General features: G+C 35.3%; 3 protein-coding genes across 5 annotated transcripts in view; 2 read left to right on the plus strand and 1 right to left on the minus strand.

Annotated features, from left to right (window-relative positions):
* Nucleotides 1-1,756: 1,756 nt before the first annotated feature.
* LOC125272294 (transcription elongation factor A N-terminal and central domain-containing protein) lies at nt 1,757-3,784 on the plus strand. The gene has a single exon (XM_048197045.1). It carries the CDS (start codon nt 2,489-2,491, stop codon nt 3,680-3,682), a length of 1,194 nt encoding a protein of 397 aa, XP_048053002.1. The 5' UTR covers nt 1,757-2,488; the 3' UTR covers nt 3,683-3,784.
* Nucleotides 3,785-6,442: 2,658 nt separating this feature from the next.
* LOC125272308 (ras-related protein Rab-9A-like) lies at nt 6,443-9,312 on the plus strand. Its single transcript, XM_048197075.1, has 2 exons — nt 6,443-6,715; nt 7,851-9,312. Exon 2 carries the CDS (start codon nt 7,865-7,867, stop codon nt 8,474-8,476), a length of 612 nt encoding a protein of 203 aa, XP_048053032.1. The 5' UTR covers nt 6,443-6,715; nt 7,851-7,864; the 3' UTR covers nt 8,477-9,312.
* Nucleotides 9,313-9,921: 609 nt separating this feature from the next.
* The window catches only part of gpm6ba (glycoprotein M6Ba), a 54,768-nt gene continuing 37,202 nt past the window's right edge, over nt 9,922-27,487 (minus strand). For 2 of the 3 annotated variants that reach the window (XM_048197061.1, XM_048197060.1), the window contains exons 2-7: nt 20,204-20,390; nt 17,645-17,801; nt 15,635-15,803; nt 15,249-15,322; nt 14,836-14,901; nt 9,922-11,835 (exon numbers count right to left, since the gene is read on the minus strand). In XM_048197061.1, coding sequence (XP_048053018.1) covers nt 11,683-11,835; nt 14,836-14,901; nt 15,249-15,322; nt 15,635-15,803; nt 17,645-17,801; nt 20,204-20,390 — 806 coding nt within the window. In that variant the 3' untranslated portion in view covers nt 9,922-11,682. Of the gene's footprint in view, nt 11,836-13,626; nt 14,639-14,835; nt 14,902-15,248; nt 15,323-15,634; nt 15,804-17,644; nt 17,802-20,203; nt 20,391-27,487 lie in introns of those variants that run through there. The other variant, XM_048197062.1, reaches the window with a different exon arrangement.

A 27,487-nucleotide genomic window follows, 5' to 3' on the forward strand; every position in this document is an offset into this window, starting at 1 on the left:
CCTAGATCAGTACTTATAAACCAATCTCTGGAATACCACATGAGAGCAAGCAGGAAATGACAGTATTTATTTTTATTTCCTTCTGATTCTGAACACAGAACCAAGGACAAAAACTAAGGTTTGATCCCCCTCTTGTGGCAAATGAACTAAATAACTCTCAGCTCTGTAAATTTCCATTCAGTCTAGAAATTAAAGTTGAGTGTAAGTAAATAAATACCAAAAACAGTGGGACCCCATTTTGTAATTTGTTACGGGAACCCAGACTTAAGAAAACTCTTTCTGTCTCTCTGTAGGCAGATTTGGAATACATGGGAGTTGGTGCAGCCCCACCCAAAACTCTAGATAGGAACACTGGGTGGGAAAGTAACAAAGAAAACAAGTTTGAAAGACTTCAGATTCTTCTTTTTAAAGCTTTGCACTCTCAGATTACACCTGTTGTTAGGAATAATTTGTGGCTATGATCCAAAAGTCTGTCCTATTCTATTATGTAAGCACCCCGATCGGAGCCATTCCGGATATCACAAAACCTCCTGTGAGAGTTTTCATTCCTTTTTTTTTTTTTTTTTTTTTTTTTTTTTGGCCTGTGACCATTTTATGAAAAGAATAATCTCAATCGTATATAAGGTGAATGGTGTCAAAGAACAGATATATCATAGAGAAGAGTTATAAGGGTAAATGCATTTGATGCATCATGCACTTTAAATGTACACATATTTACAAAATGCATAAAGTGAAGTGCCTTCCACATCTCTTTCAGACAGAGCCACAAGTTAAAATCTTGTTAGTTAATCTATTTGAATAAAATGGGTGAAAATTACCCTGCTAGGTAAAATCCTGTGTAGCTGTTACATCAGATCTAAGCCGGTCATTACATCTTGATCATAGAAGCTTAAGGTGGTGAGATTGTTTTTTGGAACACCCAACTAATGATAAGCTTTGACTAGAAAATGACCAGACTAAATCAGATAACATATTCATATGAGACACAAATACCAGTGTTTGACCATGCAGTGAATGAGAGTAACTGTCACCGTCCCGCTAATGGGATGCTTGGCACTCTCTTTATTTATTTATTTTTGCTGCCTTTTTTCATATCATAGGCCTATTTTAGTAATCAACATAAATTAGGTATCATTTGAAAGCTTAAACACTCAAAATTCATTGAAAACTGTTTTTAAAATTCCATTACCATGGAAACAGCACTTTAAAACCTTTTAGTGGACTTCTCTCCCTATGGGCGGTGTCATGTTTCATATTACAAAATTTATTTTAACTATTTTTTAATCAAAACTTTTTATAATCTAGACAAAACGCATATCGTTGGAAAGGTTTGTATTTGGGGACTATTGTGTGATAGAAGTAATACTGTGACAGAAATGTATTAATTTGTTACAGGAGAACATCAAAAAAAAAAAAAATCAATGGAATGTGGATGACACCCTGTGTTTTTTTTTTTTTTTTTCAGTATAGCACCTAAACAAAATCTCATAGGAACTTTTTTTGTGGTATAAACTTCGAATTTGGAACACAACTAAAATGCCAATTTTGTATAAAATATAAAATGTTTAGTACGGCATATTTGCTTTACAGTAAATTTAAACTTCTATATCTATTTTACAGTTTCAAATTTTACATGTTTTGACTCCAGCAATAATCTGCTGAGTGTCTTCTATAAAAAAAGACCAACCTTAGGTCTGTAGTCCAAAGCATTCATGAATTACAACCATTTAATTTTGGATAGTGCATTTTCACGTCTATGCTCAAAAAAGGGGGGTGGCAGTTAAGGGGTTAATAAAATGCTCTCAGTCTCAGGCATTATGCAACTCCCGGAAATTAGAATGAATTTGCAGTCCAAACAGCATCAAAGCCCAGATTATCATTGGAGAACTGCAAGAAATATGTGCATTCATTGATTTACTATCTCTATAAGGGCCATTTATCAGAAACCGATAATCCAAACATATTTGTTTCAATTTCTTGTTTTAACTGTATAGTGGAGAGAACAGGAGAGGTAGGCACAGGTATAGTGTTATGTATGCATATTTAACAAATGAAAATATATTTTAAAAACTTACATATACGATGTTGATAACTGTGGAAAAGTGTCCACTAAATGTGTTTTATGGAAAAAATTTAAAAGTTGAGCAACTACGCCCTCTATAGGACGGTTTTGCTATGTATGTGTAAAATGTTATTGGATTATTTGACATGGCGGAAGATCTGCGAATTCTCCCTTTTAAAAGGCTCTTACTGCTGATTTTTTTCACCAAGCATATACGTGTTTGTTTGAAGGTGAAGGCGATGCGTTAGTCTGCGATTTAAAAACCGATTATTTTATTCATATTTTGCAGCAGTTTATTCTTATAAACGAATGTAGCATGTAGGCTAAACGTTGTTGAAGCCAGCTAAACGTTGTTGAAGCCAACATTGTTTTGCACTAGATTAAATACCTTTCTTGCTTTCTTGTCAGTTTAATGTATAAGAGGCCATGAATACTAAAGAGATAATTCATTATGCTATACAAATAGAAAAGTTGCACAGTGATGGCAGCTATGAAGATATTGTACCATTACTGACAGATCTGAATAACATTTCTGTCACATTAGAGCAGATTCAGACTACAGAGATTGTGAAGGTTCTTTATAAACTACTTAAGGTCTGTCCAGTTGTGAGTGCTAAAACAATAGCAAAGAGCTTGCTCTCAAAATGGAAGAAGTTGTACAAGTTGTCACCTATGTTGAAAATGAATAACAAAGACACATGGGAAGACAAGGAACTAGAGACACATAACCTGCCTAATGTTGAGGTGTCTTTGGAAATTCCCTCTGTAACCATTGGATCTCAGCACTTAAATGAAAAAGGGAATGCGAATCAAGAATTTACATGCAACACAGAGCAACATGATATAACAAAGGATGTAAAACAGGACAAATGTGAAGACAGTAGTGTGGGCTCAGATAAGTTGTCTTCTGAAAAGCCTTGTCCAGCGAACGACGCTGCAGAATCTGTTCAGCTACAACATGAGGAACAACGCTTCACTCCAGCCACAACGTCACATAGATCTGATAGAGAGGAAGATTTTAGAACATCAGTTCCTCAAAACATTAATCAGCCCAGCACTTCCTCTGACTCCATGGCATTGAGATCCAAATGTATCTTGCTGATTCTCCAGGCTCTTACCCCAAATCAGCAAAAAGACTCAGATCATATGAACAAACACAAAGCCCTTGCTCAGGACATTGAAGCACATGTTCATGCTCTTTATGGAAGAAACCAGCTTAAGTACAAGTCCTGCATCAGGAGCAAGGTGGCCAACCTAAAGAACCCAAAAAACCCTCATCTACGCCAAGGCCTTATGTCAGGACAGCTGACTCCAGAGGCATTTGCCCGGATGTCTGCAGAGGAAATGGCAGGGGCAGAACTTCGACAGCTCAGGGAAGGTTACACCACTTTGGGCATCAGTGAGCATCAGTTACCAGAGGCAGTGGAAGGGACACCCACCAATAAAGTTTGCTGCAGGCGCTGTGGCAGTTTGGACTGCAGGGTGACACAGATATCACGAGGGATGCTGTTCTTGCCCTCGTGGGTACGGAGTGGCAGTGCAGATGATGATTTGATGACTTTTATGACCTGTGCTAATTGTGGAGAGCAGTGGTACCACAGCAGCTGGGTTTGCCTTTGAGCAATGTATTGATAACTAATATGATGAATATCAGTATTGTTCTGTACTATTTGACCTTTCTGTGCACAGTTAAATCTAGTAAAGATTTTCCAGTAATATTAACTTTCTTGTGGCTTTCAGTTTGGTGCAATGAACCCTCATAATGCATTCATGTCCATTTTGAAAAGATTTTTTAGGAGATATTAACCATTAAAAAAATTACATCTTTTGTGTGCATGTCCATTTTGACCCAGGCTTTACATATCATATGTTATGCAGACTTTATTTATCTATGAGTTTCTTTTTTCTCAAATATATTGCATTCCCTTTCAAATCAACCAGAGGTCATTGTCTAAAATTTTTTATTTTGATCTTTCTTTCTTTTTTTTCTGGTGAAAGAAGAACATAAATGAAGAAGAAAGCCAAAATATTAAATGTCATGAGTGTAAATTTACTAAATACAATATTTTGTAGAGGGTGGTCAAAATGTCAATTTTCACTTGATATTTGGAGCTAGATTACAGGATGTTAGAAATATGGCAGTATAGTTTTTTTATTTTTTCACAGAGATCGATACGTCTGTTAGTAAAATCTGTTGACTTTAGCAATCTTTGTTGTATTATATGCCAATGGTGACAGTTAAAAAAAAAAAAAAGCACTTTTTGTTTTTTGCCCAAAGTTTGCATGCCTAACTCAAGAAGAATTAAAGTTCTCTTAATATCCTTTTAGATCCTGGTTTTGAAAACTTTTTTTATGGTATCGTAATTAATTTTAAGGCCCAATATGGTTCATTTTCAGAGATATGGGGATTTCAATGGGGCTCCATTGAGTAAATTGGTAAATTGTACACATTTTCAGGGGTCAAAAACCAAATGTGGGTCACTTTGCACACTGATTGTGTTGAAGAACATTTCTTTAGGAATCTTCATTTTTCCAGGTCCAGTATGGTTCAATCCCAGAGATAGTGGGATGTCAATGTGGTAACATCTAAATTTAACAATTTCAAAATAGACCTGCATTGAGATCCACATATCTATGGAACTGAATGATATGGGGCCTTGAAATTTAAGATTTCAAAAGAAGTTTGTTAATAACCAGAATCTAAAATCACACTGAGAAATCTTTAATACCTTTTGAGTTACAGGCACGCAAACTTTGGAAAAATAAGGTTCTATGCAATTGTTTTGATAGAAAAAGTTTAGTTTCTAGTAACATTATTTCTTCAGCTGTTCCTATTTGAAAGAAAGAAAAAAGCTGTATGAAAATGTGTACAATTTAGCAATTCACACTTATAGCCATATTAAGATCCAAATATATCTGGAATTGAAACATGGGCTTTGAAAATACAGATACTAAAAGAAAAGTTTGTTAAAAACTAAAATATAAAAAGATATTAAGAGATCTTTAATACTTGAGTTACAGGCATGCAAACTTCAGGCAAAAAAACCCACAAAAAATGCTTTTTCCAATTTTTGAACTGTCACCGTTGCCATATAATGCAACAAAGATTGCTAAAGTCAACAGATTTACAAATAAACCTACCAATCTCTGTGTAAAAATAAAATAATGATACTGCCATCTTATACATTATTCAGTAAGTATAGTAAGCATCCATGACATTTAATATTTTGGCTTTCATCATCACACTATTTATGTTTGCCTTTCTTTAGAAAAAATTTTAACAAAATCAGAAATTTGAGCTGGGTAAGTTTCTGAATTTTGGTTGATTTGACACGGAATGATCCTTTTGTAAAATATATTCAACCTCTTTCCTATATAAATTTAATTAATAAACATGAATTGATGAACCACTGCATAATTTTTTTTTTTTTTTTTTGAAAGTGAAGGTTTTGAATACATTCTAGAGTAATATTTAGAAAAAGTAAGTTTTTTTTTTCCTCTGTCTCTTTCAGAGGTCAGGAGTTTGGTTTTTGCTACTCTATTAACGACTTTGACCACATTCTTAAACTAAATTAATGCATGAGAAACAGTAATTCTAGTTTCAGATCACCAAAAAAAGGAGAAGCACAACCCATGCAGCATGAACTAAATATGTTCTTATGTCTAAGCTTAACAAACATGTGACAGAAAATGTGCCACATGCAAAGAGCATGTGACCTGGTAATCTGCCCAAGATAGGGTCCAAAGGCTAGGCTGAATGTTTCAGTCCAATAAATAAATAAATAAAGCAACAGATATCTCTCTTAAAAATATTGTTAATCTAAGCTTTGTTTTCTGATTTAAGGCATACACATTTGTAATGAAACAGACATGTCTTGAATGTGGAAAGATTCATATGGAAATTATATTTTATATAGGCTATATGTTAGCCTGTTGAGACAGGGCTGCCCTTTGACAGCTATTGAGCAACAGGAATTGACTCTTGATATGTTTTAAGTATTAATTACAGATTTAACCTCATCTTGAACTTTCTATTTGGTTTAGTGCTTCAGACAAGTTAGACATTTAGCCAATAGGGTAAACTGTTATCAAGGTATGTGTAAAGCTGTTCATGGCAACATTCCATGATGAGGCAAACATTGATTGTAATCTTTAAGATTGCATTATGTCCTCTTGCAAAGTTCTAACAAATCTCTAAGCTGTGTGTTTGTGATCAAGTGACATCAGAGAATGTGTGCTGTAGAACTAGCAGGGACAGTATTTGGTTAGTGACTCGTTGATAATGCTGTCGTTAATCAACGAAGGTTAATAATTAATGTCCTACAGTATGCCAACCAAATATTACTGAGGAAAAGGCACTTCAAAGAGAATATTTAGTTTACACTGAAAGCATTTTTGTTACTGTATAATCAGGCTGCCCTCAGTTATGAAACTAAACCAGTTCATTTCCGTGTTGTTTTATTAATTGATTTCATGTTAGGCCTACGTATAAATGAGCACTCGGTCATATGAGCTTCAGTACAGAAGTAGCTTGTTTGGCCAGCCTAGGGCGCCATGTCTTGGAGACGCTCCTTATAGTGGAGGATGCTGGTTGTACTTTAGGAATGGCGCTGCTAACACAGCACTTCGACACTCATTGCTAAATTCTCAACGGTATGTATTATTCCTAAGCTAACTAAGCGTCTGTTCTAACGCATGTTTTAAATGTACGAAATACCAAGTGTAGAATTTGAGAGGACCTTTAAAGCAACGATGGTGCTGTTAAGAGAGTCTGTCGGTTTTATCATGCGATTGAATGGAATGCCACCACATTTTCTTTTATAGCCTACTAAAGCGATGTCTTGCCACAATATTACGTTTCCTTTGACTATTTGCTTTATGACGAGAAAACAGTCGCTTGTAACAGTCCTTCAGCTTGCTATTGATTAACTTCGAGTAAAAATGGGCTTGACTTCTTGAACCTACGTCGTATTCTAAATGTTTTATGTTGTAAATGCACGAACAGCGTTGTCGGGTTGTTAAATGTTTGCTATTAAAATACGTCACGAGTAGCCCAGGCTTGCGTTTCGTTTAGCTTTACACTGTAAAACTTTTATTTGCTACAGTTCTTCAAAATGTTCAGACTTATTCGTTTTCAGACTCATGTGATTCCGTAATGAAAAGCATATGGTTAGAGCAATGTAATAAGTCAAACTTATTAAACTTATAGGCTACCTTGCATTATGATTTTGATTTTTTTTTAAAAAAAGGTTTCTTTCATTTATTTTCCATATACTAAGTTATGAAGTGAGGACTATCCGTGAAGATATGTCTCACATGATCGGCGCTTCCGGGGCTCCGATGATACTCCTGTCACAGGACTGTAGGCTACAAAAAGAACTATTTTTTTTGTGACGAACAGTGTTTTGGGTCAAAGGGTTCATCAGAACTTCATAGTAAAGATACTATTAATTAATTAATTAATTAATAAATAAATAAATAATTTAGGCCAGGCTGCTCTGAAAATGGGGCGTTTTCCAGGACCAGCTTCTACACACCTCACCTCTCACCAAAAAAAATAAATAAATAAAAAATAAATCTATTTATACTGAATTTTTACTGGCCTACTACCACTTTTAACAAAAACTTAAGACTGTCAACTTCAGATTTTCTTATATCTTCTATATTTAAATATATATTTAAATATATATATATATATATATATATATATATATATATATATATATATATATATATATATATATCTATATCATATATATAAGCTTGCTAATTCTGGTTTTCATTTCAGGTCTATGAAAGTTCATGATCATGACCACCAAATCGTCTTTGCTGAAGGTGATTCTGCTGGGGGATGGTGGCGTGGGAAAGTCATCCCTCATGAACCGCTACGTCTCCAACAAGTTTGATTCACATCTATTCCACACAATCGGTGTAGAGTTTCTTAACAAAGAGCTGGAGGTGGACGGTCACACGGTTACCCTACAGATCTGGGACACAGCAGGCCAGGAGAGGTTCAGAAGTCTCCGTACGCCCTTTTACCGTGGCTCTGACTGCTGTCTGCTCACATTTAGCGTGGATGATAATCAAAGTTTCCTGAACCTCAACAACTGGACGAAAGAGTTTGCATACTACGCAGATGTCAGGGACCCAGAGAAATTTCCTTTTGTTGTTCTAGGAAATAAAGTAGATGTGACGGAGCGTCAGGTGTCAATGGAAGATGCTCAAAGGTGGTGTCAAGAGAATGGTGGATATCCATACTTTGAAACAAGCGCGAAGGATGCCACTAATGTCTCAGCTGCTTTTGAGGAAGCAGTTAGGCGTGTGCTCGCATCTGAAGATCGCACAGAACATCTGCTGCCCACAGACACTGTTGACATACGCAGAAAGCCGCGTTCTAACGGCTCGTGCTGTTGATGCTTTTTAATGAAATGAACACAGCTGTCTGAAACACTTCTTATGTACTAGCAAATAAATGCACACTCATCAATTCTATATGGCAGATGCCAGAAATTACATCTTGTGTGCAGTATGCTTACTTTGGTACAGCATTTCTGTCATCGCAGAGCTATATAAATCTCAAACACTTGTCTATCTCTGAACAATGAACATAAATGAAGAGACTATTAGAATTACATGCCTTGTTTAAACTTTAAAATAATCTCTTTGGTCCACATACCTTTGTCATCCTTTCAAAGCACTGGATTACTTTCCTGTATGATTTAGGTTGTCTAAATTATCAATGTTGGTAAACCAAACAGGGATCAGTAAGATCCTCCAGCTGACTAATATTCTAATGCTGTTTACAGTTGAGAAATAAACATCAGCTATTACACTCATGAACACTAGAACATCTAATTATGTGTTTTTGTCTCATTTTTTCAAGTGTATATGTAATGTACATGTGCCGTTACTTTAAGTGCCTTTAGCACAGGTTTGTTTGTTTGTTTGTCTTATTTAACAATCTTGCATCATAAGACATTTTGGAATGTCTTGAGTCATGAAGTGTGATTTTGCAGCATATTTGTAAATATATTTTGTATTAATTATCATTTTAGTTTGAATGGGCTAACAATTTATTATTGAATATGCCAGAATGTAAAAACTGAATGCTTAACTTATACCATTCCAAGCCATTAAGGTGTGAATTTCCTTTTACATGGATCAGATATCTGTGCATAATTTCTGTCACAAAATGATTCTCATTATGATCCTGCAATGAACTGTTACTGAATTAAAAGTATTTGATTATAGATGATCGTTTTCATTATGTTTTTAATTATTTTACCAAGATTTGTATTTTATTTTATTACTACTATTATTTGTAATTTTGCAATGAAATGTTGAGCAATGTTGAGATATTTTTAATAACAAAAATAGGGGCGCAGTATTCTTTTTCCCTCGCCAGGTGGCGCAATTACGACAAAAATGCACATTTTTATGCACAAGCTGCAGGACTTAAAATAGAAATGATGGTAGTTACCTACACCTAGGTGTTTTCTGTGTTTTCTTATTTTTAGTAGCCGCTATAGGAAAATTAATATCAAAGTGCAGTTAACCGTAAAACTGTTTGCGCTACAAACCAACGTCTTTATAATTAAAACAATAGCCTATATGAAAATAATATGGTAATAAATACCTGTTTGCATCATCAAGCAGCATAACGAGCTGTATTGTACAGCTAAAAATAACTGGAAGCTAATGACACCGGAAGCCAGACACATTCAATTTAAAAATGGCCGCGCCCGCTCTTACCTGAAAAATAAGGTGGGTTGGCAGTAGGCCTATGGCAAAGATATGAAGATGATACTCTATATTTTGCAGTTGCTTTAAAAACATAAATAAACACAAAACATTTCATATAGATCATAGAAAATATTTTACTAGAGAAGGTTACAAAAATCACTATACAGGATTCATAAAACATCTGACATCAAATAAAATGGACTATGAAACATCTAAGACTACAATTTCCATCAACATACAGTGGATTGTTTTGGGGGGAGGGGGGACACTGTCAATTGTAGTTCATTAGAACAATGGACTACACATCACTTAAAGTACTGCAAAACAAAATGAAATATCTTTCCTTCATGCAATAATGAGGGAACAATAGAACACCCAGGCACACATTTTCTTTTTCAAAAACAGGGTAAATAGATTAATGGACACATTCCTGTAAGCTGGCTTTAACAGAATTTAACATACAGCAAGAAATGGAATATTATTGGTAGTAAAACAATTGTATATGTGGACAATACTAACATGCTTATATTTACAGAGACATTACAGAGAATAATTATTTTAGTTAAAAGACAGATCATTAAAAAGAGAGTCATATTGTAAAAGTAGTAATAGAAAGAGAGAGAAACCAGTTAGGAAAAAGATACACTGCAAAAACAAGGCTGCATTATTTGACTGTAAATTCAAACCATTTTCAGAGTTCCACACCCACATAGCAATAACTCACACAGAGGAGTCACAATCATTTCATAAATCTCATGGTAAACATTGATCTTGCCATAATAACAAATTCTAGAAGACTGAAAAATACCTAGATTTAGCAACAAAACTGAAGGAAAACCTGTATGGCTGATGAGGGCAGTTTCTGTTAGACATTATTTGGAAATCATTTTGTCTTTTTTTTTTTTTTTTTTTTTTTTTCATAAAACAAAAACATCTAAATTGTTCTGCCTCACAGATATATATATCAGTCAGCTACTGTTTTCTGGATATAATTTTGAGGGTTGAGCACTAGATAATACTCAAGACTGACAGATTTGAGAAAACGTCCTTTGAAGATAAATATTTTTACCTGTGTGTGTTTGTGTTAATATACCTGCTTTCTATTACAATATTAGTGCAATTTGTCAAGAACCTGTATTATTCCCCCACCCCTCAAAAAAAAGGGAAAAAAAGAAAAAAGAGTTGGAAAAAGAGGTGAATTCAGATATCTAAGATAGATAGAGCCCAGAGAACGATTCTAAATAAACAGACATTTTCAATACACAACCTGGCACTCATAATTAAAAAAACAACAACAACATTCATTCACTTTCACACATTTATATATATTTATATATGTATAAAACACCAAAAAGGAAGTTCCTGCAAAATGTTTGTGAGGAGTTAGTGCAGACAGTCTATCATGTAAGCAGCGCTTCACCAAGACGATGCATCATAAAACCAAACATAACCCAGTTATAACCATGACTCTACACTTGTACATACACTTTCTACCAATTCAAAAATACTTGCAAAAATGACAGTACAATACTAGTATACATACACTTTTATACCAGTGGTCTTTTATACCATGAAGTGAATGAGCAAAACACATCATATCACTATTAATTGTATCAGGGATGATTACACTCATCATTTGTTACAGATGGTAAATAACTTGCCTGAACGTGTTTCATCATGATTATAACCAACTTATAGCACTGTTATGATGTATAGTCAGGATAGCGCACTGCTTAGCAGTGTTAGTTTGCGCAGTGTCATCTGAAGGTGGCAGGTAATTGCAGCGGCTGTGTGTGTTTGTGTATGTGTGTGTGTGGGGGTGTTTTCTAGAGAGCAGGTTAGGTAGAGGTGGGGTAGAACAGAGCAGAGAGAACTGTTTATGAGTACGAGTTTAGACCCTCCTTGGAGCGCGACTGCACATCCTGCAATTCTTGATCATCCCTGGTCTTGATGTCCTGGTAGGCATGAGTCTGCTGACATGCTCCCTTTAGGTAGGCCCAGTTTGCTGCCAGGATCATCAGGTAGTGGATCTGTGAACAGTAGAGATGGGAAGGAGACAAACAAAATAGACAGAGAGATAGAGGGAGAGGGAGAGGGAAAGGGAGAAAGACAGAAGAAGAAACAGGTGTAGGGAAGGATTAGTCATGAGTGGGTTAGTTAGCCAAAGCAAGCTATAAGAGTTAAGACAGTATTAATTAGTTGCTCTAAGAACTGTTTAAGTAACTAAATCTCAGTGAATTATTATAGCTGCACCACACATAAATCAATATTAGTCAATCAGAATACACTGGGAAAAAAAATACTTTGGACCAACTTAATTTTTTTTTTTTTTAAATAATTTTGTTACTGTAACGTGTAGTTCTCTGTCTGTTTTGTTTCATTGTGTTTTGGTTCTGTTTTCCCTGTTTTGGTTTGCCTGAGTTCCCTGTGCTTATTAGTTCCCATAGCTCTTAATTTACGCACCTGTTCTGTTTTCCGTTGCTTATTCAGTCTGTGTATGTAAGCCTTCGGTTCATTCAGTTCATTGTTCAGTCTCTTTTACATCTTTATGCGGTTGTTATACTATTACTCCTGAAATCTCCTGCGTGTTCTTGTTGGATTATTATTCAAGACTGATTTTGTTGTATATTCCTTTATCGTGCACTTTATTACAGCCACTTCACCTTTAAAGATACAGCCAAATTGAGTAGTTTTTCTCAAATTATATTTTGATACAATATTAGAGCTGCATGATTCTGGATAAATTAAGAATCACATTTGTTTGTTTGTTTGTTTAAAAGAGAAATCATGATTCTCCCACAATTCTGAATAGGCAAAAAAAAAAAAAAAAAAATAGCACAATTTACTAGAGTTTCTGACAAAATGTTAATTGCTGCATAAAAATAATTAATTTGTAAATTAAATTATTTAATTAATTAAATAGTTTTGAATAAATGATTCAATGACTCACTCAAAAAGACAGTCATATGTCGCCACCTACTGGTGTAATGAAATTTACTGATGTTTAATTGCTATAATCTTTATTTGATGCTTCAGGTTACTTTCAAAAGGTGATTTACTCTATTTTGATCACTATCGAAGTTTATATCCGAACTATAAACGTTTATCCCAGTACTTCTGTGATAATTTGAATTATTGTAACAGTCAGAGAAATAATGATACTGTGTAGTAAATTGTTTTATACTTATACATGACAACTGCTCTGTCTGGGTCAACGGCAGCACCAAAGCAGATTTGAATATTTTGCTGTGATTGTACTTTTCAAAGGTTTAATAGACAGCTGAATTGTTGTCATTTAAGAATATGATCATGTGGGTGTTTGAATCAAGATCGTGATCTTTTAACAATTAAACATGCAGCTCTATGTATTAATCCAAAATATTTATTTTCCCATAAACATTCATACAAAGTTTGATTTATTATAAAGACAATACCACACTCAGTAAATCAATGTTTTCTTTAAACAAAATGTTGCATTTTACATCATAATTTCACCATAGAAAAAGCTACATTAGCTATAATATAATATGAAAGTAGAATTTTCACTTAAAATAGAACTAAAAATATTAGTTCATAATTAATTTAGTTTACTTACTATAAATATAGACAACTTCGAAAGACCTTAATGTTTATTATGTCTTTTTAAAATATGCATCATATTTTCTGTTATGCACCAGAAAAAAGAATAAAACCCACAATCAATTCTGCAGTCAGTAAAGCTACCTAATATGTGTTCTGCACATCAACACTCTGGTGTCAAGCAAAAGAAAGAACTACTGATATCCAAAGATATCAGATCTATCAAATAAAGAGAAATGAACTTCTCAACAAAGATTGTTTATTTCTGATTATTTCTGAAAACAGGAACTATACTGGTTTGAGAATAATATAAAAGGCACAGAAACTATATGGTGTTTGAATTCAATAATAAACAGAATACTAAATTAAGTAGTAGCTGGATGAATCTAACAACAAAGGCTCTGAAAGACAATGGCATTTTTTAGTCATTTCCATGAATGCAAAACATCACATGAGGAGTTACAGTCACACCCTTCACAGGTACATGTAGCACAATTAAAAGTTTCATCTTTTGAGCATTAACACAACATTCATATCTTTCATAAAAGCAATAACTATGCTCTTCTCATCTACTGTACGTACCTTGCCCTTTCTATCTGACTGAATTCTGGACTACTGGTGCCTCAGGGTGAATATAATCCAAAGGAGAAACATAATTATCAAATACTATGTTTTTTTCTAGTTTTAATCCTGTCCATTAGGTGTTGTTGGACGGACAGAAGAGTTACATTCTCACTCTGCCTATTTAAATGTCATTTTCTCATAAACTGTAAATAAGCTACATTATTCTGGACTGGTCATAGGTGCTGTACTTGATAGGTGCTATATGAATTTGGTCCTAGATTAACACAGGTATGGAAATGTATGGAAAACATTAAGTTAGTGAAATGTATTGTCCTTGTTTGTCAAGAGATCACACCTTGTCAAACTAGTACAGAAACACAAAGGTAAGCATTATTTAACATTAGACTATAACGATAATTGGCACTACGTTGTCTATACAATAAATCCAATGCTATCAGAACTAACAATTCTCCAATTATTTTAACAATTAACAATTCTCTCTGTCTATCTTACCTTTTTCCTGACCTCTTTTGCACTCTATCTCTTTTTCTCTCTATCTCTGAGAGCAACTTTCACAGACTTTGCAGTTGCCCTTGTATAAAAAGCTCAAAATTTAGTGGTGTGACTGTAGTCGTAGCTCTTAAACTTCAACACAGCAAAGTTATACGTTGTGGCCATCACATAGATGAGCTGAATGGAAGAGAGACAAACCAGTGTGTGAGACCAAACTTCCCCATAAAAGCAAGTACAGCAGGTCAATCTGTGCCTAAAGATCCTAAACTCTCTACACGTCAGAGCAATTCTTTACTAAACAATTTTAGACCATTTTCAGCAATTATTCTAGATATAAACAAGTTACTTATGAAAAAAATGAAATGAAATCTTACCAGCGCAATCACAGTGGCACCAGCTCCAGCACAGGCAACAATGTATAGATGGTAGGACAGATAGAACTGCAATGAAATGTTATGAAATTCATTACTAACATTACTATGAAACTAACACAAGACTACCTTGCTGCACAAAATGTAATTTTACTCATTTAAAATTAACCTGTCATACTCTTTTCTTAAAAAGAGTAATTGTCTTTTTTAAAGGTGAAAATTAATATGTTTTACACTGCCTGTCAAGACTGAAACAAGCCAACATTCCTTAAGAATGTTAGCCTTTTTTTTTCTAAACTGTCCCCTTTTTTATTGATTTTTCTGACTAATATTTCATGTCATGCTTTACAGGGTTAAAAAACGTCCTTACAGTGCATATGTGGTGATCTTTAGGGACAAATTAGGTAAATCTTTACCTCACTAGTATTGCAGATGTCACTTAGCGTGGATCCACAGGCTTTCCCAGGGGTAGCGTTCCATGGGATTATTCCTGAAAGTGATTACATACATTCATCTAAAATGTTATAAGGAATACCAAAGCAATACACTTGAATACTTACAGATTATTAAATGAATGAAGGATTATATAATTTTCCCACTGGAAGGGTTTCATTAAATGCCAGGGATGGAAATGACTGATTGTACTTGTAAAAGGAAGTGTACACTAGTTAGCACTGACAAATTTATCTCTAACCGCTACATTCTATTACAATCACTCACTTCTTACATTGTAAATCGATGCTGATTTTGCAAATCAGTATAACCAGGTATTATCTAATGATTCACGGGTCAAGGTTATTACCATACTGCCGCACATCGACACAGATGTTGTCCACAGAGGTGAGATTGGCAATAGGAGACTTCATGGCACCACACGTGGTCCACATGTTATAAAAGAGGAAAACAGGCACCGCAGAGAAGCCAAAGATCCCTAGCCATCCCAATCCCAGAATGTAGGTGAGAAACACAAACTTAAAAAAAAGAAAAGAAAAGAGAGAAGTCTTGTTCAGGTTTTTGCAGTTAGCCCCTCGTGCTAAATATCCACTCAATATCCATATATACCAGAACAATCTCATAGTTTTGATCCTGTTTAAATCCTGCAGGGTATACAGTATGAATGTGACCAGAACGATGACCTATTTACAGCTGAATCACCTTGGATGTGCTGCCACTAAATTATCACAATCACTCATGTGAACATACACATGATTCTCAGCTTAAAAAACATCACAAGCGAAGACATACATACAAAGACACATTCATACAGGGCCTAAGGTTTTAAAGATGGATCTTACTGGACATCTGCTGCAATTATAGGAATTTGGGTACATAGCACTGATCACATCGGATCTGTTCACAAGATTTGAATGTTTATGGAGGGGAGTAAATGCATTTGAATGAGCTCGTACTGTATATGTTTATGTAAAGCGTATTTGCCAACCCACGCTCATTGGAAAATCATGCCTGTGGCGACATTTCCACAAAATTATATTATGTTGCTTCTTGCACATTTCATGACACATTACACAAAGTGAAATGATTCAATTTTACAAAGTGAAATGGCTGGTGAGTGGCGCTAAAAGTGCATTCAGTTTTATCTGAAACAGATGACGTGAATCTGGCAGCATTGTAATTCATTGGTTGTTGTATATCACAGCAGTTTGGAAATTTAATGTCTGGTGAGTGGCACTAAAAGGTTAATGCTCTATGGTGTTCTACACTAAGCTATGTGGGGCTGGTTAAAGTGTTAGTTCACCCAAAAATGAAAATTATGTCATTAATTACTCACCCTCATGTCGTTCCACACCCATAAGACCTTTGTTAATCTTCGGAATACAAATTAAGATATTTTTGATAAAATGTGATGGCTCAGTGATGCCTGCATTGCCAGTAACACTCCCTTTTTCAAAAACTACTAAAAACATATTTAAAACAGTTCACGTGACTACAGTGGTTTAACCTTATTATAAAGCGACGAGAATACTTTTTGTGCTCCAAAAATAACGAAATAGCGACTTTATTCCACAATATCTAGTGATGGGCGATTTCAAAACACTGCTTCATGAAGCATCGAAGCTTTACAAATCTTTTGTTTCGAATCAGTGGTTCAGAGCGCCAAAATCACATGATTTCAGTAAACGAGGCTTTGTTACGTCCTAAGTGTTTTGAAACTTCAATAGTTCACGTGACTTTGGCAGTTTGATACACGCTCTCCGAACCACTGATTCAAAACAAAAGATTCGTAAAGCTTCGAAGCTTCATGAAGTGTTTTGAAATCGCCCATCACGAGATATTGTTGAATAAAGTTGCTATTTCGCTATTTTTGGTGCAGAAAAAAGTATTCTTGTTGCTTTATAATATTAAGGTTGAACCACTGTAGTCACGTAAACTGTTGTAAATATGTCTTTAGTAGCTTTCTGGGCATTGAAAAAGGGAGTGTTATTGCTGGCAATGCAGGTCTTACTGAGCCATCGGATTTTTATCAAAAATATCTTAATTTGTGTTCCGAAGATGAACGAAGGTCTTACGGGTGTGGAACGACATGAGGGTGAGTAATAAATGACATAATTTTCATTTTTGGTAAACTAACCCTTTAAATTATGCAAATATCAAAATGTATTAGTTTACAAATCATGCACTATGGCAAAAGTGTTTTGAAGTCAAAACATAGTATTGTCCAAGGAACGCTGGAATCTGAAACTCAATTGTATGTATGTCTGTAGAGTTTTGCAAAAATGTAGGTAGAAGCATGTTTTTCCAATGTGCCTAGGTTTGTTGTATGTCCATGCTTGTATGTGCGTGCTGGCATTACCATGGCACTGATGCAGCGTCCACACACAGTCGTCTTGAACTCGCTGTGCATCTCTTTGACAGCACTGGTGGTGTAGAAGCCCTCAGCCAGCAGGATGATGCCATACAGGAAGAAGAAGCAGGCAATTCCATAGATGATGTACTGCAAAATCTGAACCCTGTATAACAAAGGAAACATTTATCTATAGTGAATGTGCTAATGTGAGAGATCTATGGTGGGCAACAATCCCTAAACATTATCAAATATTTATATTTATATGGAGTAATAGAGATTATTCAATTTCAATTCCTTAGTTCTAACTTGTATGCATGACAACAGATCAGTTTAAATAAAATAATACCAAAACATAAAAGTCATGGTTTATTTAAGATCACAATTTCCAGAGTTGCTGCTCTGTAAACAATTTTGGCTGTGATTAATTGGATTTTGGTGTGGGAGCTGCAGATGTACTCTTGGCAGATTTTATCAGTGGTACAGTGTATACAGCACAGGGCCACTGACACTGAATATGTACACAGGAAATCAAAGGCCATTTGCTCCCAGTAAAGCTCAAGATGACATGATGGAACAGAAAGTACAGCCAGTTATTTGTTGGCACTCTAGAGGTCATTACTCACCACATACTCACTCTTGAGCATGTCATTATTTTCATACATATGGACATGCAGTCATAGACATGAATTCAAACAGGTAGATAATTATAAACTGTAACACTTTACAATAAAGTTGTGCTAGTTAGGGTTTGTTAATGCATTAACCTGTTAACTGTCATCACTCTTTTAGATCTGAACGTAAATGCTTGTAATTCATGAATGCTTTGGGATACAGTCCTAAAGTTTGATCTCTTTTTAAATTAGACATTCAGCAGATCCTTGTAGAAGTTAAAGCAAAAATTCAAAAGTGTAAAAAAGCTATATAAATTTACTGTAAAGCAAATGTACTGAACTAAACATTTTTATTTTATGCAAAATATATATTTTACAATATAATTTGGACTCCATATTATGTCTAACCATGTTATGTTCCAAATTGATACCAAGTTGATACCACAAAAATGGAGTCTACTAAACAGATTTAAAATACCATTTCCATGGTAAAGCAATGCCCAATTTCAAAACGGGTTTCACAGGATGAATTTGGAGTGTTTAAGCTTTCAAATGATATCTAATTTATGATGACTACTAAAATATGTTATAGGGAAAAAGGCAATAAAATGCACACCAGGGGCCCTATAATACACCCGGCGCAATGCGACGCAAGGCGCAGCACAAGTGTGTTTGCTAGTTTGCGTCCGGCGCCGTTCGCGTTTTCCCGTTCAGCGCCACGTCCTTAAATTAGTAAATGCATTTGCGCCAGTTAGTGCGCCCATGGGCGTGCTGGTCTAAAAAAGAGGTGTGTTCAGACGCATTGCTATTTTAAGGAGCTGAAAATAGACTGCGCCATAGACCAACTCAAACCTGGTCTAAAGTCTAAAGTCAATGGCGCATTATTTTTTTTGTTAGAACGTGTTGGTAGAAACTGCGCCTCTGGGCGCGTCCACGTGCGCGTTGACTTTGCTTATTACACACAGGGATGCGCATCACACAAACATGCCAAATATTAAAAACAAAAGGATTACAGTGTAAAAGAATATTATTGTGTAGGCTGCATAAATATAAAAATGTAATGATGAATAGTCATTGCGTGTATTAGAATTAGGCTACCTATTTTCAGTTCAGCCTATTACTACTTATAATGATGAACGAAATTGGCTAATTAATTGAACAATCGTGCCAATACACACACATATATATTAACTGACTCATCGCGTGTACGCCATGTAAATATCAATCCGCCATGGCGCGAGCGCATCTCGCTCTTAAAGGGAATGGGAGAGGACACTCTGATTGGTTTATTGAACGTTACGCCCATTACTCATTAAGAGAATAGGGACAACCCTTTTCAAAAATGTGCCCCGGCGCACGGACCGTTTTTCCGTCGTTAAAATAGCAAAAGTGGATTTGGACACGCCCTGAGTGCACCTGCGCCGTGCGCTTTACACTTTGCGTTTAGATCGTTAAAATAGGGCCCCAAGTGTCACTGACAGTTAACAGGTTATCTAACATGAACTAACAACGTTCCAAACCCGTAAGACCTTCGTTTATCTGGGACAATTTTTAACAATTTCTTTAGTACCTTTCTGGGACTTGACAGTGGAAATTAAATTGCTGTCTATGGAGGGTCAGAAAGCTCTCAGATTTCATTAAAAATATCTTAATTTATGTTCTGAAGATCTTACAGGTTTGAGGGTGAGCAATTAATGACAGAATTTTTATTTTTGGGTGAACTAACCCTTTAAAGATTGGAAATTCAACTGTTCATTGATAGGTCATGTTAGCTCAGGTCCATTAAATAATATCAAGAATTGCTTTCTTTCATCTCTCTAAATATGCCCTTAATGTAACAATTATAACTGCTCAAGCACCTGACAGTAACAATCTAAATATATGAACACAGCTATTATTGGGGAGTTATCATTAGGTATTGCATTTTCATGGCTATTTATACAAACACACTTACACATCAACGAGGGTAGCATGGTCGGAGGTGATGCGAGAAAAGTGGTTTTCCACCATGGTCACAGTGCCCGTAAGTGCCACATGCCCACAGCCGCAGAACAGAGCCACACCCGAAAAGCACAAGATGGTGGCCACCAAAGACGCATAGGGGACACCGCCCAGACACTTGATGCAACACTCAAAGCAGCCTGTAGGGGGAGAAAAGGAGATTTTGTCGGTATTCGCTTCAGCAACTGCAACTTCCTAGTATGTTACTTTGAATTTCTTTTATGTTGTGCTTATTAATCACGCATACATTTTAAGTGTTGTTTTTGAACACTAAACATATTGAGAGGGCATTGTATTACTCTTATTGATACAGATTTAGACTTCTGAGACCACTTGAAATACTTCAGACAGAGAATATTTTTATTGCTTTAGCAACAAAGCCTTTGGCACCAGAGAGGTGTAGTTGATGTATTTGGTGTTTTGACACCTCATTGTGACAGAATCATGTCAGATGAAATCAGATGGCCATCCATGACAAGCCATCTTCACACTCACATCATATGACATGAGGTGAGACTGTTACTGTAAGACGAAGAGATTAATTACAGCCATTTCCAAATGCATTTCTCGTTTTGAATATTCAATGATTAGATTCAATTTTTATAAACATTTATTTTATAAAAAACTGAATGGAAATTGGAAAAAAAATTGCACAGACCAACTGTCAAGCACAGAGTACACGTTTTTTATGCTGTCTACAAATGCACACTTCAGACGATCTCACAGCTGGATTCAACTAAGTCTGCAAGGATTTTGAAATTAAAAAAGTTTATTAGATATTCAAACACTTGTTTAAATGATAAAAATGTGTATTTGCTGAATTCTGACGGTAGATGAGAAAGTATTATAGTATTTGCCTTTCTGTTACTAATAATAAGTATTCATAGTAGTCATCAAGACCACCTTAACCGAGACCAAGTCAAGACCAAGACTGGTGTATGTTGAGACCAAGACAAGACTAAGACTATGAGAGGTTGAGACCAAGGAAGGGTAGGGTGACCACCTGGCTATTGATCTGTTGCAGGACAGTAGATGTGATTTTGCGGGACAATGCGGGACACATGTGAGACAGATACATTTACAACTACTATGCCATGTAAATATTGATTTATATTTGTTGGCAAACTTGGCATATGCGCCGATTAATGTTTCTGGCAGTGGGTGCCCACATTATAATGTTGCGCTTCTGGCAACATTAAATCCTGGAGAGAAGACAATTCTAGATTAATGGCTGCACATGCAGGAGGACAATGCACATGTAATATCTAAGCGAGAGCGTGCATGCCTCCAGAATCCACCTGTGAGCGGAGAGATTGCTCGCACATTTGATGTGCTGTGTTACAATAATGTGCTCTAGACATTTTTCATTATAATAATGCCATAGAACCCGCATTAAATGAACTATTAACGTGAGAAGAAAGTCGTGTCTGAAAGTCTTAATAGGGTGAATTGCCCTAAAGTGGGACACTGCCTAATGTGGGACACCTAAGGTTTAGTGTTTGTAGGTCCCGCATAAATACATGAATGTCAGTGAAACTATAGGTTATCTGAAGCTGTGGTGCCATGTGATCAAAATCACATAGCCTCTCAAATGTCCAGTCATATATGAGACTATAACAATCATCAAAAAGGAAGGACCTTGTATGAAAGCCACCCAAAGGTCAATGACATAGAGTTTTGACAAACTTGACATTAAGGAGTATAAATTAATTTTAAACAAAAAAATCATGATATCTTTTGGCCTAATGTGCTTATGAAATGTATGTCCATCAAAAAATACTATAACATTGTGTGTAAACTATATATTTCATATTTTTATCAAATTTCCTAGTGTCCCACTTTAGAAAATGTGGTTTCAAAAAGTGGGACAGTATTATTGCCTAATGTGGGACAGTACTTTAGTCAGTCAAAAATGTGTGGTGGGGCATGGTTTGTGGGACAAAAATGGTTATTTACAGTGTTTTAGTGTTGCTATGCAATAATAGAATGATTGTGTGTGTTTGTTGTTTAGTGAAATAGAAAACATTAGGCCAAATAAACATTTATGCAGTTCACAGCACTTTTATGAATTTTGACTCAATGTTAAATCCAGCCTAAAGTTTGTTCAAGGCTTTTTTAAATTTATTTTTTGCAGGTTGCAAGATTTTATATTTTGCCTTCAAATAAGCCTAGGCTATGCCTGTTGAAGAGAACAGTGAAGAATTCTGACTGTGCATTTAACTCGTTTCTATATATGACGTAACAGCCTATGAAAATAGTTGCCTAATGTCTTTACAATAAATGCATCAAAACTATTATATTGTATTATTTTTCTGACGATGTTCAATTATCTATCAGTCCATCCATAACCAAGAAGAGAATTACTAACTTAAGAAGATTTTTACTATTCTGCATGAATCAAATGATTTTGGCCTTTTATCATAGACTTTGGCCTTTTCATAGGCCTTTTATTATTATGATTATTATTATTATCATTATTATCATTATTATTATCATTATTATCATCATTATTATCATTATTCTTATTATCATCATCAGATTTTGGCCTTTTATCATAGAATTTTCAGTGTCCCACATTAGGGACACAACTGTCCCACATTAGGAAGCACCAGATTTTTTTAGACGACTTGCACTAAGAGCACTAATATGTCTATAATTTCTTTTATGAATGTGTTATCTCCATTTTCTCTTTTGATTTGATTAGGAGACATCCTGGGTTTTTAAAAATGGTATTGTGTGTGAATTTAATGTTTTGGCTACAAATTGCAATATGTCACAGAAGTCTGAAATGCAAAAAATGTCCCACATTAGGGCAATTCACCCTACATTTTTTTTATTGGTTAAAAACAAATGGAGAATATCTTGTGTTTTTCCGTAGGTGCTCGACTATTTCCGTGGGTGGCGCTCGAGGATCCACGGGATCGGCGCATATTCGTTGGAAATATTTAACATCATGATGGATGATTACATGGCTTTAAATCATCAGTTCGGGCAGCTTTGAGCAGCTCTTATGGTTCTTATCCAGTATGTGAGATGAAATTCCTACTGGTGTAGTTGTGTTTACCGACTTTGATGAGGCCCGCACTTAGCTATTCCTTTGCACTGTCCACTCAGGTGAAATCAATGGGAAAATCTCTCTCTATGACTGCGTTTGTTAATTATTTTCACAGCTAGAATATGACAGCTGCACAAATAGATTTTTAAATGCCAGTCACATTTTTTTATTATATTTTATAATGTGGTACTGTAATTTCAGGGATGAAAAAATTATAACACAGACATAAATGAAATGCGGGACACTATTTAAGTCTTGCGTGACGCAGGACAAAGCTCCCAATTTCAGGTGGTCACCCTAAGGCGGGGCGATCTAAATTATTTATCTAAATTATTAGTCAAAATAAAAGTCCCGCTTCCGATACATCAACCAAAGAGAAACTTATCAGATGATGCAGATAATTACAAAATGTTAAATGTCGGCCGATATATTGGCCTTAGCGATATATTGTTCGACCACTACTGCCCTTTCAATATGTGAACATGTAATGTTCTAATTATATCCATGTCTTCTGAAGTGGATTCTGTGTGCAGTGAAGTCACTGCTGATTCATTTTGTTCTCTGCCGATTTATCTTCTTCCAGAGACATTAAACAACTCAAACTCCCCCACATGCATGAATAATGCATCATCTCATGCTAAAGAGATGGACTGCAACTTATGATCTGTGGACATCTGTGGTATGCAAAAAAAGAGTGTTGAGTGTGTGCCTGAGAAGCTACATTTTATTATTTTATTAGTGATGGTACCAGATGTTAATATTTTAATGAATAAATAATTCATTTATTTGCATAGAACTTTTTATAGTTTAATATGATACTTTGATATATACCATAGTACTGAAAGTTTACCATATTACCATGGTATGTCCAAAAACATTTACAGATGTTGGTCATACATTGGTTTACATTACTGTCACTGCTTCCAAATGTTCAAAATGTTCAAAAATAGCAATTAATTGCTTGGGATTTTTAGGGATTTTGACTGAAAAGTCCTTGGAAAGTCATGCTAATAGAAGAGCACACCAGGAGGGTCATTCCTGACATCAATGGGCCTTCTGACCCTCCTGTCACACACTCACATTAGAGATGCTAATTCATTTTTACAGTGAACAGAACTTGTCTGAATATGCATAACCATCTGCTCCACACTGCTACCTACTACAACAGCTGCTGCTCCGTTCATAATAGAACATTAAAGAGAGGTAAAATGGTTTCTCTACATGACGAGGATGATTGTAGCAGTTATCTGACAGCAATATGAAATTTAATTTAATGTGTGCCATGACTGACTAGATCAGGAGTGGTCGTAAAAGAACATATGGCTACTGTAGTTAAGCTTGGGGATGAAACATGACTTAAGACAGGAAAAATTATTTTAAGCACATTAGGAAATAGTGCTACTTGTATCCTATTTGTGTTCTCATGTTTTACAGATTTTTTCAACAAGAAATTACATTGTACAAGTTTTTCATTGTCATTTTTGCCAATGTTTGCCAACGTTCATCACCATTAAATTTTAATTGCATTAAAATACTGAATTAAGTTTTACTTTTAATTAAATTAAATTGTAATGTTTTCACTGAAGTTTTTGTTCTCTAAAAATGTTAATTTTGTTAATTTCTGTTCACTGCTATAATGTTGTTACACTTTTGCCTTTTAAAGATGGGAATTTTGTCACCATCATGTTGTTTCAAACCTGAATGACATCGTTTGGAACATAGAAGAAGATTTTGTTTGTTTTTTGTCCATACGTTGGAAGTCAATGAAAAGTCAAAAAGAAGCTCATCTCAGTATTTGTCCTTCTGTGGTTTGTGGACACCCCGCAATGTCTATGTCAAGGTATAGTTGTGTTGTGGTTTCATTTCCATTGTGTTCCCTGTTCTTATTAGACTGAGTTCTGTTCGCGAATTACGTTCACCTGTTGTTCATTATTTCCCTTGTTTTCTGTGTATATTTAAAACCTTGGTTTACACCAATTGTGATTCGGCCATCGTATGTTTGATGGATGCATTCTGTATGTTCCCACCCATGGCGCCGCCATTTTTCGCAAACAATTAGCCGTGCAGCACGCTATCAAACTCATTAAGAATCAAATGTTAGCAAATATCCACAAAATACATGCCATACCTACATGATTCTGATATGCTGCATCACGAACGGTTTGTAATGATCCATTTTGAGAGTTATATTTGCTGTGTGAGCTTCTCCTGTATTATTTATGCCTCAGTGTATTAGAATCACGAGCTTGGGGGTGGGGAGCACAAGCTCATTTGCATTTAAAGGTACACACACCAAATCAGCGCATTTTTTCTCCCACCCAAAAAGTAGGCAGTTAAAATATGGTATAATAAAAAAAATCCATAAGGGTATTTTGAGCTGAAACTTCACAGACACATTCTGCGGACACCTGAGACTTGTAAAAAAGGGCATAATAGGTCACATTTAAATAATGTTTGTTTCTCTAAATCTCCTGCAGTCATTACAGTCATTATGGTTTCCACCATAACTGGGCATTAGCAAGAATATAATGAGTTTAATAAAAATAAAAATTCTTGATATTTTCAGGCTTAAATGGCACTGTTTCCTGATAAAAAGCCATGTTACACATGCAACTTTAGTTGCATCAGCCAAAGATTTGGAAATGTAATATTCTTTCAATCACATTTGTTATTATTCTCAATGCTTTCCATGAGTTAATTGCTTAAGTAAACCAGTAGTGTTAGTCGTAGGTCAGACAAACCTGAAGAACAGAGACAATAGATAAAGGGGAGATACATGCTGCTTGTGACTTAGAGTGCTTATATAATGCTTGTTAAAAATAGCTTCAAACACACACACACACACGAAAAAAAGAAGACCGTAAAATTGCACACTCTTGCATGTGCCACTGGTGTTTCCATGGCAACCTAGTGCAATTGGTCTCCTCAACACCTCATAATTGCAGCCATGTGAATATCTTTGGGATATCTATCTCATTGCTTTAGAAATTTTCTCCAGTTAAAAAAAAAAAAAAAAAAAAACTCCAAAATCATTTTCTTTTCTTTCCAAAAAAGAGAGTTTTTAGTTCACTGACTTACTTCTTTGTATTTTGTATGCAATGTACACTGTTACTGATTATTCCACTGCAGAAGAATATCAAAACCATTTACACTATAGTGATAATCCTGAGCATGCGCATCAAATATACAAATGTAAATGGTCTATTTTGACAGTCAGCTCAAACCTGGAGGTCCTGCAGAAATAAGTGGTCAGGAACTTATCTCTGATTTGCCAGGGAGTTCTAAAGAGGAGATGAAGCTCTGAGAGAACCAGCTGTGCAATCGTGTTGCATAATAAATCTATCCCATTAATGTTAATGAGCTAATGATGTTAACCCAGAGGTGTTACACTGTAGATAAATTCTGTCTACACTAAAGCCTCTAGTTGTGCTGACAGAAGCCTCAGTATGACATGGTCAGACTGAATACAAATAAAGTGAACTACACAACCTTTTGACTTTTCAAATTTCACTGGGCTAAAAAAGTCCACTCACTCAGAGCTTCTTGGGAGCCTGTTGTTGAGCACCTCCAGTGGGCATCTGTGACAGTGCCTGAACCATTCTCCATTTATCAACAGTGTTTAAGAGCTTTAATGGACCATAGACAGGCAAAACAGGGCAGCCATAAAGGAAATCAATGAGCTATTCATTAGTATAGAATTTAGAAGGCAAAGATTACACAGGTCATCACTCTCCTTCTCTCCACTCAGCTTTCATCTATTTAGCATCTCAGAAAATACATTTTACAACTTCATATAAAAGTCATAAAGCTCTGCACAATATCATTTCATTGAGTTTGACTAACATTGTAAACATGTAACTTCAAAAAACTGTAGCAGCTGGGGATTTGAGAACGCTCCATGATGAAACTGGAAGATCTATGACGTCCTATGGAGATGAGCTCCTTAATGATAAAAACTGATACTTTGGACCAACTTATTCTAATTTGTTATGGCCAAAATTATTACTTTTTCTCAAATTATTTTTATGGTTTTGTTCAGACCTTAAATTTTGATTTAATATTCATCAAACATATTTATTTTCCCAAAGACAAAAACATTCATACAAAGTAAAAAGATTATTTATTATAAAGACCTACCATGCTTAATTAATATATTTTAAGATATAAGCCAAAATGATACTT

This window comes from Megalobrama amblycephala, linkage group LG7 (assembly GCF_018812025.1).
Source record: "Megalobrama amblycephala isolate DHTTF-2021 linkage group LG7, ASM1881202v1, whole genome shotgun sequence".
Taxonomy (NCBI): Eukaryota; Metazoa; Chordata; class Actinopteri; order Cypriniformes; family Xenocyprididae; genus Megalobrama; species Megalobrama amblycephala.